This window comes from Plecotus auritus (genome assembly GCF_963455305.1).
Source record: "Plecotus auritus genome assembly, chromosome: 12".
In the NCBI taxonomy this organism is placed as follows: Eukaryota; Metazoa; Chordata; class Mammalia; order Chiroptera; family Vespertilionidae; genus Plecotus; species Plecotus auritus.
The window spans coordinates 43,333,180-43,348,824 of NC_137778.1; the positions used below are offsets into that span (position 1 = coordinate 43,333,180).

At 55.9% G+C, this 15,645-nt stretch overlaps 1 protein-coding gene across 1 annotated transcript in view; it reads left to right on the forward strand.

Moving 5' to 3' along the window:
* PLPPR5 (phospholipid phosphatase related 5) overlaps positions 1–4,509 on the forward strand; it is a 46,784-nt gene extending 42,275 nt beyond the window's left edge. The window contains exon 6 of the mRNA XM_080648028.1: positions 3,776–4,509. Coding sequence (XP_080504154.1) covers positions 3,776–3,808 — 33 coding nt within the window. The 3' untranslated portion in view covers positions 3,809–4,509. The remainder of the gene's footprint in view (positions 1–3,775) is intronic.
* The last annotated feature ends 11,136 nt before the right edge of the window (positions 4,510–15,645 follow it).

Consider the following 15,645-nt stretch of genomic DNA (forward strand, 5'->3'; position numbering starts at 1 on the left):
GAGAGAGAGAGAAACATTAATGTTTTTTATCGATTTCAGAGAGGAAGGGAGAGGGAGAGAGAGAGAAACATTAATGTTTTTTATCGATTTCAGAGAGGAAGGGAGAGGGAGAGAGAGAGAAACATTAATGTTTTTTATCGATTTCAGAGAGGAAGGGAGAAGGGGAGAGAGAGAAACATTCATGTTTTTTATCGATTTCAGAGAGGAAGGGAGAGGGAGAAAGAAACATTAATGTTTTTTATGGATTTCAGAGAGGAAGGGAGAGGGAGAGAGAGAGAAACATTAATGATGAGAGAGAATCCTTGATTGCACGCCCCCTTACTGGGGATCGAGCCCACAACCCGGGCCTGTGCCCTTGACCAGAACTGAACCCTGGACCTTTCAGTCCACAGGCAGACGCTCTATCCACGGAGCCACACCAGCCAGGGCCTGACACGTGATTTTAAATGCCAGACTGAGCTCAGCATTCCAGAGCTCAGAGTTACACGTTCAAGGCCTTATTTCCCCGGTGACTTTCTGTCCCTCTCGGGGGTGGTCTCATTCAGGCCTGTTGTCTGTGTGTTATTAGCATCCGTTCCCCCCTCAGTGGGTCCAGGTTTAGATGACCACGTACGCGGTCACACTGCACATTCTTTTTTGTTGTTGTCGTTAATTCCTCCCCCCCACCCCCCCGAGGACACTTTTCCATTGATTTTTAGAGAGAGCGGAAGGGAGAGGGAGAGTCAGAGAGAGAGAAACATCGATGTGAGAGAGGCACACCCACTGGGTGCCTCCTGCACGCCCCTCAGGGTCAGGGATGGGGCCTGCCGCCGAGGTGCATGCCCTCGACCGGAGTGGAACCTGGGACCCTGCCGTCCGCGGGCAGGTGCTCTCTCCACTGAGCCGCACCAGCCGGAGCCCATGGCTCTTGCCTTGTGTCTCTCACCACCTGCCTTCGCCTCTGCCCGCCTCCTGCCCTGCGTTGGTTCTCGGTGGCTTGTCTCTGATACTTTCCCTGCTTTATTCCGCTCCTTTATGATGTCTCTCCCACCTTCCCAGGTCGCGGCTGACCCCTGCACGTAGGATCGCCTTCGGGAAATGTGACGAGCCTCGCAGGCCTTCAGAGCTAGGCCACGGGGACCCGGCACCTCGGCCAACCGTCCCTTTCCTGTCTTCTCTTTCGAACTCCTTTCCTTCCTTTTTAGCTGCCACTGCCTCGCCCTTCACCTCCCCATTTTGCCGCAGGGGAATGAATCTCCCGTTTATTTCTTAGCCTCTTCCCAGCAGGTCCTGTGTGCGGGGTCCTGCCCGGATGGGGGCGCCCTGGCCAGCTTTGTCCTGAAACCCTGTATCCGATGCACGGTCGGGTCGGGGCCTCTGAGGCCGGGGGAGGTGAGCCTGGGACGGACTGTGTCTGCCCTGCTCAGGGCTTGCATTCCATCCTCGTGCCTCTGACACCCGGGCCAGGTCTCCGTGTCCTCGAGTCAGCCTGCGCTTCTGTGGAGGAGGCACGGGGACACGTAGAGGGGCTGCGGAGTCCCCCACGCTCCCTTTCTCACGGGACACCCACGTGCCCACGGTCCCGTCGGGAGCGACCGTGCGGGCTCGCTGGGGGCTGGTGTTCACGGACGCTGCTCTTCTCCAGGGTCCAACCCGGGAAATAACGCCCGGGGCAGCCGTCGGCAATATCCTCCTCGTTGGGACCTGATAGGCCCACCTCCAGGGAAAAGGGGTTTCCGTGTCTTCACACACACTTTTTTAAAATATATTTGTATGGATGTCAGAGAGGAAGGGAGAGGGAGAGAGAGAGAGAAACATCCATGAGGAGAGAGAATCACGAATCGGCTGCCTCCTGCACACCCCCCACTGGGGATCGAGCCTGCAACCCGGGCCTGTGCCCTGACCGGGAATCGAACCCTGACCTCCTGGTTCCTAGGTCGACGCTCAACCCCTGAGCCGTGCTGGCTGGGCCCTTCACACACCTTTTTTTTTTTTAAATATTTTTATTGATTTTTTACAGAGAGGAAAGGAGAGGGATAGAGAGTTAGAAACATCTATGAGAGAGAAACATAGATCAGCTGCCTCCTGCACACCCCCTACTGGGGATGTGCCCGCAACCAAGGTACATGCCCTTGACCGGAATCGAACCTGGGACGCTTCAGTCCGCAGGCTGACGCTCTATCCACTGAGCCAAACCAGTCAGGGCTCACACACCTTTTTAAAAAATGTTCTAAGTAAACAGTTGACACTGGAATTTGAAAAAAGTCCCCATGCACAGGAGACACCTCCTGGCATGCATTCGTTACACAGAATGCCTTTGTAGGATGCGCGTGGCTTAGAGTAAATACAGAAGCCACTGTGGCCAGCTTTCCAGACGGGTGCCGGGAGGGGAACACCGTTTGTCCTGCCGCTGCTGCCGACTGGCTGTCCGTCACTCACCCCGGAGCCGGACGCCCCTGGCGATGGCGCGATTGTTATGTCCGAGCCGTTTGTGCTGCAATATCCCAGCCGCCGCCGAGGGCCTGCTGCACGTCTGAATCCATCGAACTATTCGTCGTTCCGCAGGGATTCTTTGTACCCAGTGCTGGGGCTTGGAAAAATAAATAAACAAAAACAAGCCAAAGGCTGCGGGGAGAATTCTGCGGTTGAGGTAGCGGCAGACAGGGCCGTCCGGGGCCCGGCCTCCTGCAGAGGACACGGGGTATCTAAGTAGGTCTCTGTCCGCCCGCAAGGGACGGAGCCCGTGCCCGCCTCGTCTGCGCCATCTGTCTCCCCGGAGCAGCGACGCCGAGGTGCCCACATCCCGTCAGCACGGAGCGGAATAGTCATGTGTCTGCCTCTGCCTTTTCTCTCCAAATCACAGTGTTCGTTTTGAAGAGAGCAGGCACAACGTTTCCACTTACGTGGTGAATTAAGAATGTTGAAGACAGCCCTGGCCGGCGGGACTCGGTTGGTTGAGCATCGTCCCTTGCACCAGGAGGTCATCCGTTGGAGTCCCGGCCAGGGCACAGGCCCAGGTGGTGGGCTTGATCCCCAGCGTGGGGCGTGCAGGAGGCCGCCGATGGATGTTGCTCTCTCATTGATGTTTCTATCTCTCCCTCTCCCTTCCTCTCTCTCTCTCAAATGAAAAACAAAAAGCATAATAAAGAATGTTGGCCCGGCCGGCATGGCTCAGTGGTTGAGCATCGACCGAGGAGCCAGGAGGTCAGGGTTCGATTCCCGGTCAAGGGCACATGCCCAGGTTGTGGGCTCCATCCCCAGCGGGGGGTGTGCAGGAGGCAGCCGATGGATGTTTCTCTCTCATCATTGATGTTTCTCTCTCTTCCTCTCTGAAATCAATAAACATAGATATATATATTTTTTAAAGAATGTGGACTACAACATGTACTTAGCAGCTAAGTTTATGTCACGGTCCATGGAACCTAATACCACTGTGTGCTTTGCAGCCCGAACCCCTAGGGCTGTGGCTGTCCCCGCGCGCGGCTGGTGACGGTTTGCAGAAGCAGCCAGGGGTCCTCAAACTACGGCCCGCGGGCCACATGCGGCCCGCCGAGGACATGGATCCGGCCCGCCAGGTGCCGCTGCCTGTCCTGCTTAGCAGCCGACGCGTCCCGGGCCCGCAGTGCGCATAGGAATTTGTTCATAGTTTGTTTTTTTAAACTATAGTCCGGCCCTCCCACTGTCTGAGGGACGGTGAACTGGCCCCCTGTTTAAAAAGTTTGAGGACCCCTGCCACTAAGCCCTTGACGGAGCCAGTCCCGCCCAGACCCTCACTCCGCTTCCTCTCTCCCCGCAGAACCACATCACCGCCTTCGCCGAAGTCACATGATACGGAGGCCGCCGGGCCGTCCCTGCACTGGACGGCGTCCCTCTTCACCGTCTATTCCTAGCACCCAAAGTTTGTCCGACTGCACAGGAGTTTCTCGAGTTGTCTGATGATTTTCCTCAGTTCCACGTCAGTGTCAGCGTCTCCGTTTCCCCCACTAGACTGTGAGCTCCTCCGAGGCGGGCCGTCCCTCTCCTCTGGGTCCCCACCACCTGCGGGGCGGCCTGGCGAAGCGGGTGTCCGGCTACAGCGGGAGGCCCGGGTGAGCCCCTTGGTTCTGACGTGAAACACCCCGTCGGGTTTCTCCGGAATCCCTGAGGCTGTGGGGAAAGACACCACTGCACACACGGGTCAGATCTACGAAATCCCTCCGTTCGGGGCCGGCCGGCCTCCTCACTGTCCCACGGAAGGCCGAAGAGGAGGCCGTGCTTTCCGGGAAGTGGACTTGGAGCGTCACGGGGGTTTTTACTTTATTCGTCCGCATGACACCATGGCCGCCCTAACCGCTGAGTGTGCGAAACGGCCTTCCTTTTAGAAAGTATGTTCTGTACGGAATCCCGTTTGCACACCAGGTTACGCTCCATTTCCCTGACGATACCTGTCATTCCGTCCCTTCTCAGACTGGTGCTCCTGCTTTGGAAGGGGGAAATGCCAATTTTTACTGTAATCAGTAATGTATCATAATTAAAAGCTATTTATTTGGACTTGGGTTCCTGACGGCTGTGGTGTGGCCGTGGCCGTGTGGCTTCGGAATGGGGCAGCGGGCCGGGCAGCTCGGGGGGGGGCTGAGTCCAGCGATGGCCCGACGTCCTGAGCAGGAAGCAGTGTTTCCCGTGGATGGCAGTGTCTCAAGACTGGTCAGAGCTCCATTCTTAGGCTTTTTACTCACCAAGTTCCCACATAACTTTTAAAAAATGTGCTTTTATGGACTTCAGAGAGGAAAGGAGAGGGAGAGCGAGGGGAACATCCATGATGAGAATCGTGGATCGGGTGCCTCCTGCACGCCCGGCACGTGCCCTGATGGGGAATCAAACCACAACCTCCTGGTTGGTAGGTCGACGCTCAACCACGGAGCCACGCCGGCCGGGCTTGACCACGTTTTTAAACCGACTCGTCTCTGCACCAGGCGGGTTCCACTGGATTCCCCCGCAGGGCCAGCCAGCCCTCCATCTCAGCCCCGGGCGCTCACTGTTTCTTTCTATTTCACACGGCACGGCCACCGAGGGGCACTGCGGCTGGCACCTCTTAATAGGCACGCGACACGGAGAGCCCGGCTGGCAGGGGCGGCACGGTGCAGAGCATGCACTGACGTGCGCGGGGGCGAGAGCCCGGGGAGTGTGGCCGGCCCTCATCTGCCCCAGACACTCACACACACCCCACTTCTGTGCGCCTCCCGTTGGTCAAGGCACACCAAACATGCTTGGCCCTGCTTGGCCCTGCTTGGCCTTGCTTGGCCCTGCTTGACCTTGCTTGGCCTTGCTTGGCCCTGCTTGACCTTGCTTGGCCTTGCTTGGCCCTGCTTGACCCTGCTTGGCCCTGCTTGACCTTGCTTGACCCTGCTTGGCCCTGCTTGACCCTGCTTGACCTTGCTTGACCTTGCTTGGCCCTGCTTGACCTTGCTTGGCCTTGCTTGGCCCTGCTTGACCCTGCTTGACCCTGCTTGACCTTGCTTGGCCTTGCTTGGCCCTGCTTGGCCCTGCTTGGCCCTGCTTGACCTTGCTTGGCCCTGCTTGACCTTGCTTGGCCCTGCTTGACCCTGCTTGACCTTGCTTGGCCTTGCTTGACCTTGCTTGGCCCTGCTTGACCTTGCTTGGCCCTGCTTGACCTTGCTTGGCCTTGCTTGGCCTTGCTTGGCCTTGCTTGGCCCTGCTTGACCTTGCTTGGCCTTGCTTGGCCCTGCTTGACCCTGCTTGACCCTGCTTGACCTTGCTTGGCCTTGCTTGGCCCTGCTTGGCCCTGCTTGACCTTGCTTGGCCCTGCTTGACCTTGCTTGGCCCTGCTTGACCCTGCTTGACCTTGCTTGGCCTTGCTTGACCTTGCTTGGCCCTGCTTGACCTTGCTTGGCCCTGCTTGACCTTGCTTGGCCTTGCTTGGCCTTGCTTGGCCTTGCTTGGCCCTGCTTGACCCTGCTTGGCCCTGTTTGGCCCTGCTTGACCTTGCTTGGCATTGACCTTGCTTGACCTTGCTTGACCTTGCTTGGCTCTGCTTGGCCTTGCTTGACCTTGCTTGGCCTTGACCTTGCTTGGCCTTGCTTGGCCCTGCTTGGCCTTGCTTAACCCTGCTTGACCTTGCTTGACCCTGCTTGACCCTGCTTTGTCCTGTTTGGCCCTGCTTGAATGTGACCAAGTGGGGAAGCACCCACACAAGGGGAGACGGACCAGCTGTCTGTAAAAGGTCCGAGTGGCCATCGGTCAGAATCGACATTGTTATAAATTGAGATTCATTCCTTAAACCTTCATCGTTTCACTCAGCGACGTTTATCCCAGCCCTACCCCATCCCAGACCAGACCCACCCCTGCGCCCGCTGGGTTTCGCTTTATTGGAGGAGTTAGTGACATGAAGACGAGCGTACACGCGCGATGTAGCTTCAGGTCCTGCCGGTGGGGGTGACGCGGGCCAGGCTGCGGAGGGGCGTGGCGAGGGCGGCGAGGCAGGGCCGGGCCTTCAGGCAGCGCACACGTGCCCGCGAGGTGACAGGCAGGGGAGGCGCCGAGAAATGCTCCTTTCCTTCCCCAACACCGAGACCATGAGCACCCACAACGGGAGCCGCCCAGTGGAGGGGGTGACTACCCCCTTACCAAACCTGGAAAAGGTGAAAACGCCCCCACCCAGCGAGGATGGGACGTGGCCGACGGGACGTGCTTCCTGCTGACGGGTAAGTCGCTGCGAGCGCAGCTGGGCCACACACGTCGGGGTCCGTCCCTCGCTTCCTGGGGGTTGGCCTCCAAAAGCAACGTGACCGAATATCTCAGAGGTGGTTGTGGCAGTGTGACCCGTGTGACCTCAAAACCACGTGCAGCCACGGCAGCAGGGGCGTGGCGCGGCGCGAGCCCACGGAACATTTATGATGTGGTCATTCAGGTGACAGCTACACACGTTGTGTGGCCACAGCAAATGTGTCCGCTGGAGTTCCAGGTTGAAAAGGGATGCAAATCACACCCCGTAATTGCTAGGATGCAGCCGTCACATACGTGACTGCGCAAGGTTGAAAGAATGTGCGCATTTGCAGTCATTAAAGGTACAGCTCAGCGACGCCATGGCCTTTTGCAGATGTTGATAGTTATCACGCAAAGGACCACGGAGGACAAGGCCTTTCTGCTCCACATTAGTCTTGACCGAAGTCCTAGTATCTTTATTCTGCAATCTGGCCGAACCTCAGCCTGTCCTAATTTATAAACCCCAACTTAGCACCTTTCTGATTTATTAAATGGCTCTTTCTTTATTGAATGGCCTGTATCTTAAACGAATAAATCCTGACATCTAATGAATGAAGTGTAATCAGCCGTAACTTATTTCTAATGCACTGCCGTGAAATGTGGATTTTAAATTATATGGTATGTGTTGTCTTCATTGCTGAAGTTTGTGGGGGGCGGGGGAGGGAAGGATCTGGGCCTTCCTTGCTTAAAAACAGGTTGTGGGTGAAGGCCAGCTGTTCTGTCACAGGGGCTCGGTCTTGTCCCCCAGGGGACACTGGTGATGGCTGGAGACATTGTCACACCGTGGGGGAGGAGAGCGTGTGACTGCCAGCCGGTGGGCGGAGGCCAGGGATGTGGCTAAACACCCCACGTGCCCAGGACAGCCCCTCGGTGAACAGTGCGTGCCAGGACGAGAAACCTGGTGAAAAAAAACCCGACTTTTGGTTTTATTTCCACCGCGGAAAGCCACTTAGTCCCAGGTCCCCACGTACGTGTTTGTGAAACGGACGTTAAGTGCTGTGTGTCCCGCCCGCGGGACGGTGCTGCGGTTAAATAACAGGACGGGGCTGGATGTTCTCCAACGCGCCACCTCCACGTGATCGCCCCGTGGGCCTGAGAAACCTCTGCGAGCTGATCGCAGAGAACGGAGGTAGAAGTGCTAAATCGCCGGTGAGTAATGGCTTTGGACACTGTACATTTTTTTCATGTTTCCCTGCAGAATCCTAATGAAAACTGTAACAAAATGTCGCCGCCTCGCTGATCTCTTCCAGATAAAATGATCTGGCTGCCGTGATCAGCTGCCGGCCCGGCCGGGGCCCTGAATTCCTGCCCTCTCATCGGCCTTCGTCGTTCGCTACAAACGGGCTTGGGATCCTTGGCCTGGGAGTTAGAAAACAGGTTGACTCCCTCCGCGTCCCGGGTGAGAAGAGGCTGAGGGGAGAGGCCGGCGCAGAAGCCGGAGACCAGCGAGGCGGTGTCCCATGTCCCCAGGGGAGAGGCGAGGGTGTGGGGGGGGAGGGGTAGCTGTGCGAGGTCGGGTTCCGAATGCGTCCGGAGGTCTAGGCAGCAGGATAACGAGGTGTCGGAGAGAAAGAGAGAGCTCGGGGGTTACCCTGAGATTGGGGCCTGAGCTTGCACAGAGGGGGAGCAGTGGTGAACTGAAATGAGGAGGGCGGAGGGAGAAACGGGTCGGGGAGGGGAACAGCATACGCCGAGTGTTGGTCACAGAGGCCTCCGGTCCACGCAGGAGCCGTCCCGCACGCAGAGGACATGAGCCTGCGATGCGAGGGAGAGCTTGGAGCGAGGAGACGCGTTATATAATATACATACACAATTTGTATATATACAGGGTGTCCCCCACATTGTATATGTACTGGAACAGCTGAGGGCTCGGTTTTGAAAATGAAATGTCTTTTCGTGAACACGGCCTTTATCATTAGTCAGTGTGTGTGCGCCTTTCGGGGGGTACCCCGTATTGACGTGTAGAAGGTCTACCTGAAATGAACCCAATGCAGTGTACCTTCATGCCGACCTCCCGCACAGAGGAAGACGGGTCCCTGCGGAACCAGCACCCCACGGCCAGGGAGGCGGGAGAAGGAAGCCGCCCAGGAGACTGAGGGCGCATGGAGGCCGCAGGATGCCACAGCTGCCACTCCGCACAAGGGGAGTCCCAGGAGGAGAGGGTGGCCCGTTTGTCATCTTCCACCTGCGGGCCAAAGGCGACTGGACCTTGGGTTTGAACATGCGTGTCGCTGGTGACCTGAGGCTGGAGGTGGAGGAGGAGGAGGGGTGGTGGGCGAAAGCCGGGCCCAGGAATTCAGAGAAAATGGGGCGAGCAGCACCGTGGACAGAGACCTCCTCCACGCGGGCCGTCCCGAGAGGCGGAAGGAAACGGGGTCGTCGCTGAACAGGAACCCCAAAGGGGGCTCCCCGGAAAGACTGTCCTCCCCAGAGAACCTGGTCTTGACTTAGCTCTTTTTAAAAACATATATTTTTTTTATTGATTTCAGAGAGGAAGGGAGGGGGAGAGAGAGAGAGAAACATCAATGATGAGAGAGAATCATGAATCAGCTGCCTCCGCACACACACTCCCTGCTCTCCTCCCCACCTCGATCAGGCCCGCAACCCGGGCATGTGTCCTTGACCAGAGTCGAACCCAGGACCCTTCAGTCCGCAGGCCGATGCTCTATCCACTGAGCCAAACTGGCTAGGGCTGAACTTAGCTCTGAATGACAGAACAAACCTGGTGTCTAGAAATAGCCCAGGAGAGAATGGCTGTCGCTCGCTCTGCCTTCCGGGGTCTGTCTCCACACTGCCGACACCTCCTCGGGGTGCGGGGAACGTGCCGCTGAATTTCTGGCAGCCGCCGCCAACCCGAACCGTGGACAGCGCAGGATCTCACACTGTTGTTGACAAAATTAGCTTCCACATGACGAAAGAAGGCGCTCTCTCTCTCTCTCTCTCTCCCCGTCTCTCTCTCCCTCTTCCCCCCTTCTCCCTCTCTGTCTTTTGAAAAGGAGGGTAAGCAAAGAGAGGAAGGATAGTTTTTATTTTTTAAATATATTTTTATTGATTTCAGAGAGGAAGGGAGGGAGGGAGAGAGAGACAGACAGACAGACAGACAGACAGACATCAACGATGAGAGAGGATCATGGATCGGCTGCCTCCCTCACGCCCCACACTGGAGATCAAGCCTGCAACCCGGGCATGAGCCCTTGACCGGGAATCGGACTATGACCTCCTGGTTCATAGGTCAACGCTCAACCCCTGAGCCCCGCTGCCTGGCCTGGCCGTTTATATTCCAGCATTCGACCACGCAGTACCTACCTCGGGGCCCAAAATGATGATTTCTGTTTGCTCCACAGGGCATCCTGTGTGCTTGCTTGTTTCATGGAAAAAACTCACTGATGTTCGATGAGAGAAGAATTAAACAGCAGCGCCAGCAGGTTTACAAAGAAGGGAGGAAGGGAGGAAAGAAAGAGGGCTTTCTCCTTGCAACGCGCCTGTTGCCAGGTCGGAGGCCGCTCTGGCTCAGGATGCTTTGGTCCTAAGAATACATCCCTCAGGGCCAAGGCAGAGTGCCCCAGCCCAGTGCATGCTGGCCGCGGTGGCTGGCGGTGGCGGCTGGGTGCTGGGTGCTGGGTGCTGGGCATGGCCTGGCTGGGTGCTGGGTGCTGGGCGCTGGGTGCTGGGAGGAGCCCAGGCAGCTGGGCCTGCAGCTCCAGGAGGGCGTTTTGACAGCGGGAGGAGGTAGTTCTCCCACGGAGAGCACTTGCTTTTTTTTGCTTTTTTTTTTTTTTCTAAATTTGGATGGCGGTTCTTGGTGCCCTTGCCTGTTCACTCACCAGCTTCCCCGATGGCCAGGGCGGCAGGGAGTCTGAGTGACAGCATTTCCCACCGTCTCTGCTGAGGGTGAGGAGCACAGGCGGGCAGCTGGGGAGGCTGATGCTCGGGCAGGCGGCCTGGCCCCCCGCGGGCTCCTGGGGCTCCCCCGGGCTGGAGGAGAGGCGGGTGGGCCTCACTCCTGATGGAGGGCAGGCTGCGGCTCCCCTTCCATCTCACTTCAGGGCCAGCTCGCACAGGGGTGTCCCCCCAGGGCCACAGTCCCTCCGTCCTAGACCGTCTATGCTCGGTGTTATTTCAGCGCCCGGCCCCCACGGGCAGCTCTGGCGCCTGTGCACACCGGGTACGTTTACTGACATCAACGTTTCCCTTTTTTCTTTCTTTTTTCTGCTGAGAAGGGGACCCTGGCCAATGAGAGAGAAGGACCGTGCAGGGCAGGGATGTGTCCCGGGTGACGGCGGGACGACGCTGCGGCCCGAAGGGGAAGGGCTGCTCTGGGTGGGACAGCAGCAAAGGGGCCCGGGCCGGGGCCACGTGAGGGGCTCACCCACTTTCCACTAATAACCACGCGACGCTGCTCTAGGAAAACGTCACCTGGATAAAAATGGGTCGTTCCACGCGTGAGCTCAACACGCCGCCAGACTTGGTCTTCCCTCCGCTGCTGAGGAGCCGTGTGCACGCCGGGAGCACCACTTCCTGTGACCTCAAGCTCTATGGTCAGAAGACGTGACATCCGTGTCACAAGCCAACACATATGTCAGGAGTGATAACATTCCGAAATGGAAGATTTTAAAACAAAAATGATGGCGAAGAGAAGAGTTTTGAAAGTAATTTCAAAACATAAGCCAGTATTTACTTGAACTAATAGATCTGAGTGTGACTATTTCTCTTACCTTTTCATCAATAACTAGTGGCCCGGTGCACAAAATTCGTGCACATTAAAAGGGGATTAATTAGAGGAAATAATTTAATATTGCTATTTGCCCTTTCTCTGTAATAGAAGTGTCAGAGATGAACGAAAATTAGTAAAATGTATATGAAAACCTTCCTCCTGTCAGAGTCTGGGGTGCACCACGGGACCCAGAGTCAAGTCCCCGCCCACCCGCAGCACCTTGAAATTGCGTGAGACCCAGACCTAGCCGGCCCCACCCCTATTGGGCGAGATCCAAACCCGGCCGGCCCTACCCTTGTCAAGCCCCACCAGGCGGGGGGTGCAGCCTCATGTCCCCTGGCCCAGTGCCGGGCGGGGGGCACAGCCTCAGGTTCCCCAACAAGTACCGCTGGGTGTGGGGCACAGCCTCAGGTTCCCCGTCAAGCACTGCCAGGAGTGGGGCACAGCCTCAGATCCCCCACCAAGCCCCACTATAAGATTCCCCGGGGCAGGGGGAGCAGCCTGAGGTCCCCTGGCCCAACACCGGGGCAGGGGACACACCTTGAAGTCTCCTTTCAAGCCCCAATGGCAGGGGGGGGCGGGGCCTGAGGTCCTCTGGTCCAGCACCAGGGCAGGGGGGTGCGGCCTCAGGTCCCCGTCAAGCCCTTCCAGGCAGGGCTCATGGTCTGAAGGCCCCGGCCCAGCACCGGGATGAGGGTTGCGGCCTGAGGTCCTCTAGCCCGGTGCCAGGGGGTGCAGCCTCAGGTCCCCCAGCCTGGAACTGGGGTGGAGGGCACAGCATGAGGTCCCGTCAAGCCCCACCAGGCGGGGGTGCAACCTCAGGTCCCCTGCCCCAGCCCAGCACCACGAAGCCTCAGGTCCCTGCTGATTGCTCCTTAAGGCTCGTTACGGGAACTCGGCCTCTGCTGTGGGCACCGCCATCTTATGTTACAGGAACTCGGCCTCTGCTGTGGGCGCTGCCATCTTGTGTTACAGAAGCCCCGCCTCTGCTGTGGGCGCCGCCATCTTTGTGATGGTGTGACAGAGTGAGGGTCAATTTGCATATTCCCTTTTTTATTAGATAGGATTACTTGAATCTTATTGTGTATTCTATAAGACAGGAAGATCTATAATCCACAGCTTGTTTTTGTTTATAATTATTTTAAATTAGACTTCCCTGGGATTAAGAGTTTGTCATAACATGAATGAAGAATATTTCTATTCTAACAGGAAGGTAAAGGTAGTATGAACGGAACATCTATACTAGGAACAAAGACTATGGCATCAAAATTCTAAACTGTAGACCTATCACTATTCCTAATCTTAAAACTAACTCTAGCCTTAGCCCTAATCATTACTCTAGCCATAGCCCTAGCCCTAGCCCTAGCCCTAATCCGAAACTTAGCCCTAAATGTAGCCCTAACCTTAGTGTTAAACGTAATACTAACACTAAACTTCTTGAACACAAAAACATAACCCAGGCCTACCCTAAGTTTAACCTTAAACCTGACCCAAGCAGTACCCTTAACCCTAAGCAAAAGCCGAGCCCTAATCCTAACTCAAGTCCCAAACCTAGCCCTAACCCCAACCGTAAACACAAGCCTAGCCCTAGCCCTAACCCTAAATGTAATGGTAGCCCTGGCCTTAACCTTAAACCCAACACTAATCCTAGCCTTAGCCATAACCCTAACCCTAACGCCGACCTAACTCTAACCCTAACCCTAACCCTGACCTTAACCCTAACCCTAAAACTAACCAAAACCCTGGCCCTAACACTAACCCTGACCCTAACCCTAACCCTAAATGTGGCATTAAACCTAACCCTGGGCATAACCCTAACCATGGCCCTATCCCTAACGCTAACCCTAACTCTAATCCTAACTCTAACCCTAACCCTAACCCTAACCTTAACCCTAAACCTAACACTAGCCCGAACCCTAACACTAACCCTAACACTAACCCTAGCCTTAGCCCTAAAGCTATCCTTAACTCAGCCCTAGCCCTAACACTAACCCAAACCCTAGCCCTAACCCTAACCATAAGCCTAATCCTAGCCCTATCCCTAACCCTAAACCTAGCTCTAATCCTAGCCCTAGCCCTAATCTTAACCCTAACTCTAACCCTAGCTCTACCCCTAGACCTAAACTTAACGCTACCTCTAGCCCTCGAACATATCCAGGTTGCAAGTTCGATCCCCAGTGGGGGCACATACAGGAAGTAACCAATTGATGTTTCTCTCTCACATCAATGAACCTTTAAATAATCCAGTGCCACCCTAGCCAGGGTGGCTCAGTGGGTAGAGAGTCGGCCTGTGGACCAAAGGGTCCCAGGCTTGATTCTGGTCAAGGGCACGTACCTCAGTTGCAGGCTCCTCCCCGCCCAGGGCCCTGGTCCGGGTTCGTGCAGGAGGCAACCAATCGATGTGTTTCTCTCATATTGCTGTTTCTCTCTGTCTTTCCCCCTTTCTTCCACACTCCCTAAAAATCAATGGAAAAATATCCTCAGGTGAGGATTAAAAATAATACTAATAAAAAATAATCCAGTGCTTCGAACAACTACGCTAAACCCCGTTGAGAAGGCGAAGCCAGGCCTGGGCACAGGTGGCCTAAGTCAGCCGTCATTTACCTTCACAGGAAGCCATGCTCCACCGGTGAGGATTCCGAAGACGCAGTGAGCACCAGGAAGCAGAGAAGCTAAGCGCCTTATCTGGATCCCTTTGCTGCTTGCTTCCAACACATCTCAATGAGAGACATCATGATCTCTTACCCGATATTCAGGATGAGGACACTGGGACTTGGAGAAAATCAGTATTTTGCCAGGATGGAAACCCCAGACTCTAGGAATCACACACTCTTAATCCCTTTACTTCAGGTCTACTCCCACAGGTGAGAGCTTTATATATACACACATACTAGTGGCCCGGTGCATGAAATTCATGCACATTAAAAGGGAATTAATTAGCCCTAACCGGTTTGGCTCAGTGGATAGAGCGTCAGCCTGCGGACTGCAGGGGCCCAGGTTCGATTACAGTCAAGGGCATGTACCTTGGTTGCGGCCATATACCCAGTGGGGAGTGTGCAGGAGGCAGCTGATCAATGTTTCTCTCTCATCGATGTTTCTAACTTTCTATCCCTCTCCCTTCCTCTCTGTAAAATACCAATAAAATATATTTTTTTTAAAAAAGGGATTAGAGGAAATATTTTAATATTGTTATTTGCCCTTTCTCTATAATAGAAGTGTCAGAGATGAAAGAAAATTAGTAAAATGTATATGAAAATCTTCCTCCTGTCAGAGTCTGGGGCACACCATGGGACCCAGAATCAAATCACTGCCCACCCACGTGCGCCTCAAAATCATGCAAGACCCAGGCTATCCCCCCCCCCCATTGGGCTAGATCCAGACCCAGCCGGTCCCACCCTTGTCAAGCCCCGCCAGGCAGGGGGCACAGCCTCAGGTCCCCTGGTCCGGTGCTGGGGTGGGGGGCACGGCCTGAGATCCCCCAGTTTGGGCCGGGGCAGGGTGGGCGCACCTTGAGGTTCCCCATCAAGCCCCACTGGGTGGGAGATGCAGCCTGAGATCCCCTGTCAAGCCCCACCGGGCAGGGGGCATGACCTGAGGTCCCCTGTCAAGTCTTGCCGGGCAGGGGGCGTGACTTGAGGTCCCCCATCAAGCCCCACCAGGCGGGAGGTGCAGCCTCAGGTCCCCCATCAAGCCCCACTGGGCAGGGGGTGCAGCCTGAGGTCTCATGGCATGGTGCCAGGGTGGGGGGCACGGCCTGAGGTCCCCTGTCAAGCCCCACAGGGGCGGGGGCGGGGACGGAGGGGGCACAGCCTCAGGTCCCTGCGGATTGCTCGTTAAGACTCGTTACGGGAACTCGGCCTCTGCTGTGGGTACAGCCATCTTGTGTTATGGAAACCCCCACCTCCTCTGTGGGCGCCGCCATCCTTGTGGTGGAGTGACGGTCAATTTCCATATTCCCTCTTTATTATATAGGATATGTATATTATTCTAAGTCAGTTTAAACGAGTACTGAGTATATTCTGTGTGGCTGGCATCACTCCCAGGGCCTGACATGCACAGATGGAAGCCCCACCCTCCCCCAATTAAATATACGTATTTAATTGATTTCAGAGAGGAGGGCAGAGGAGAGATAGAAATATCAATGCTGAGAGAGAATCATGGATCGGCTGCCTCCTGCACGCCCCACACTG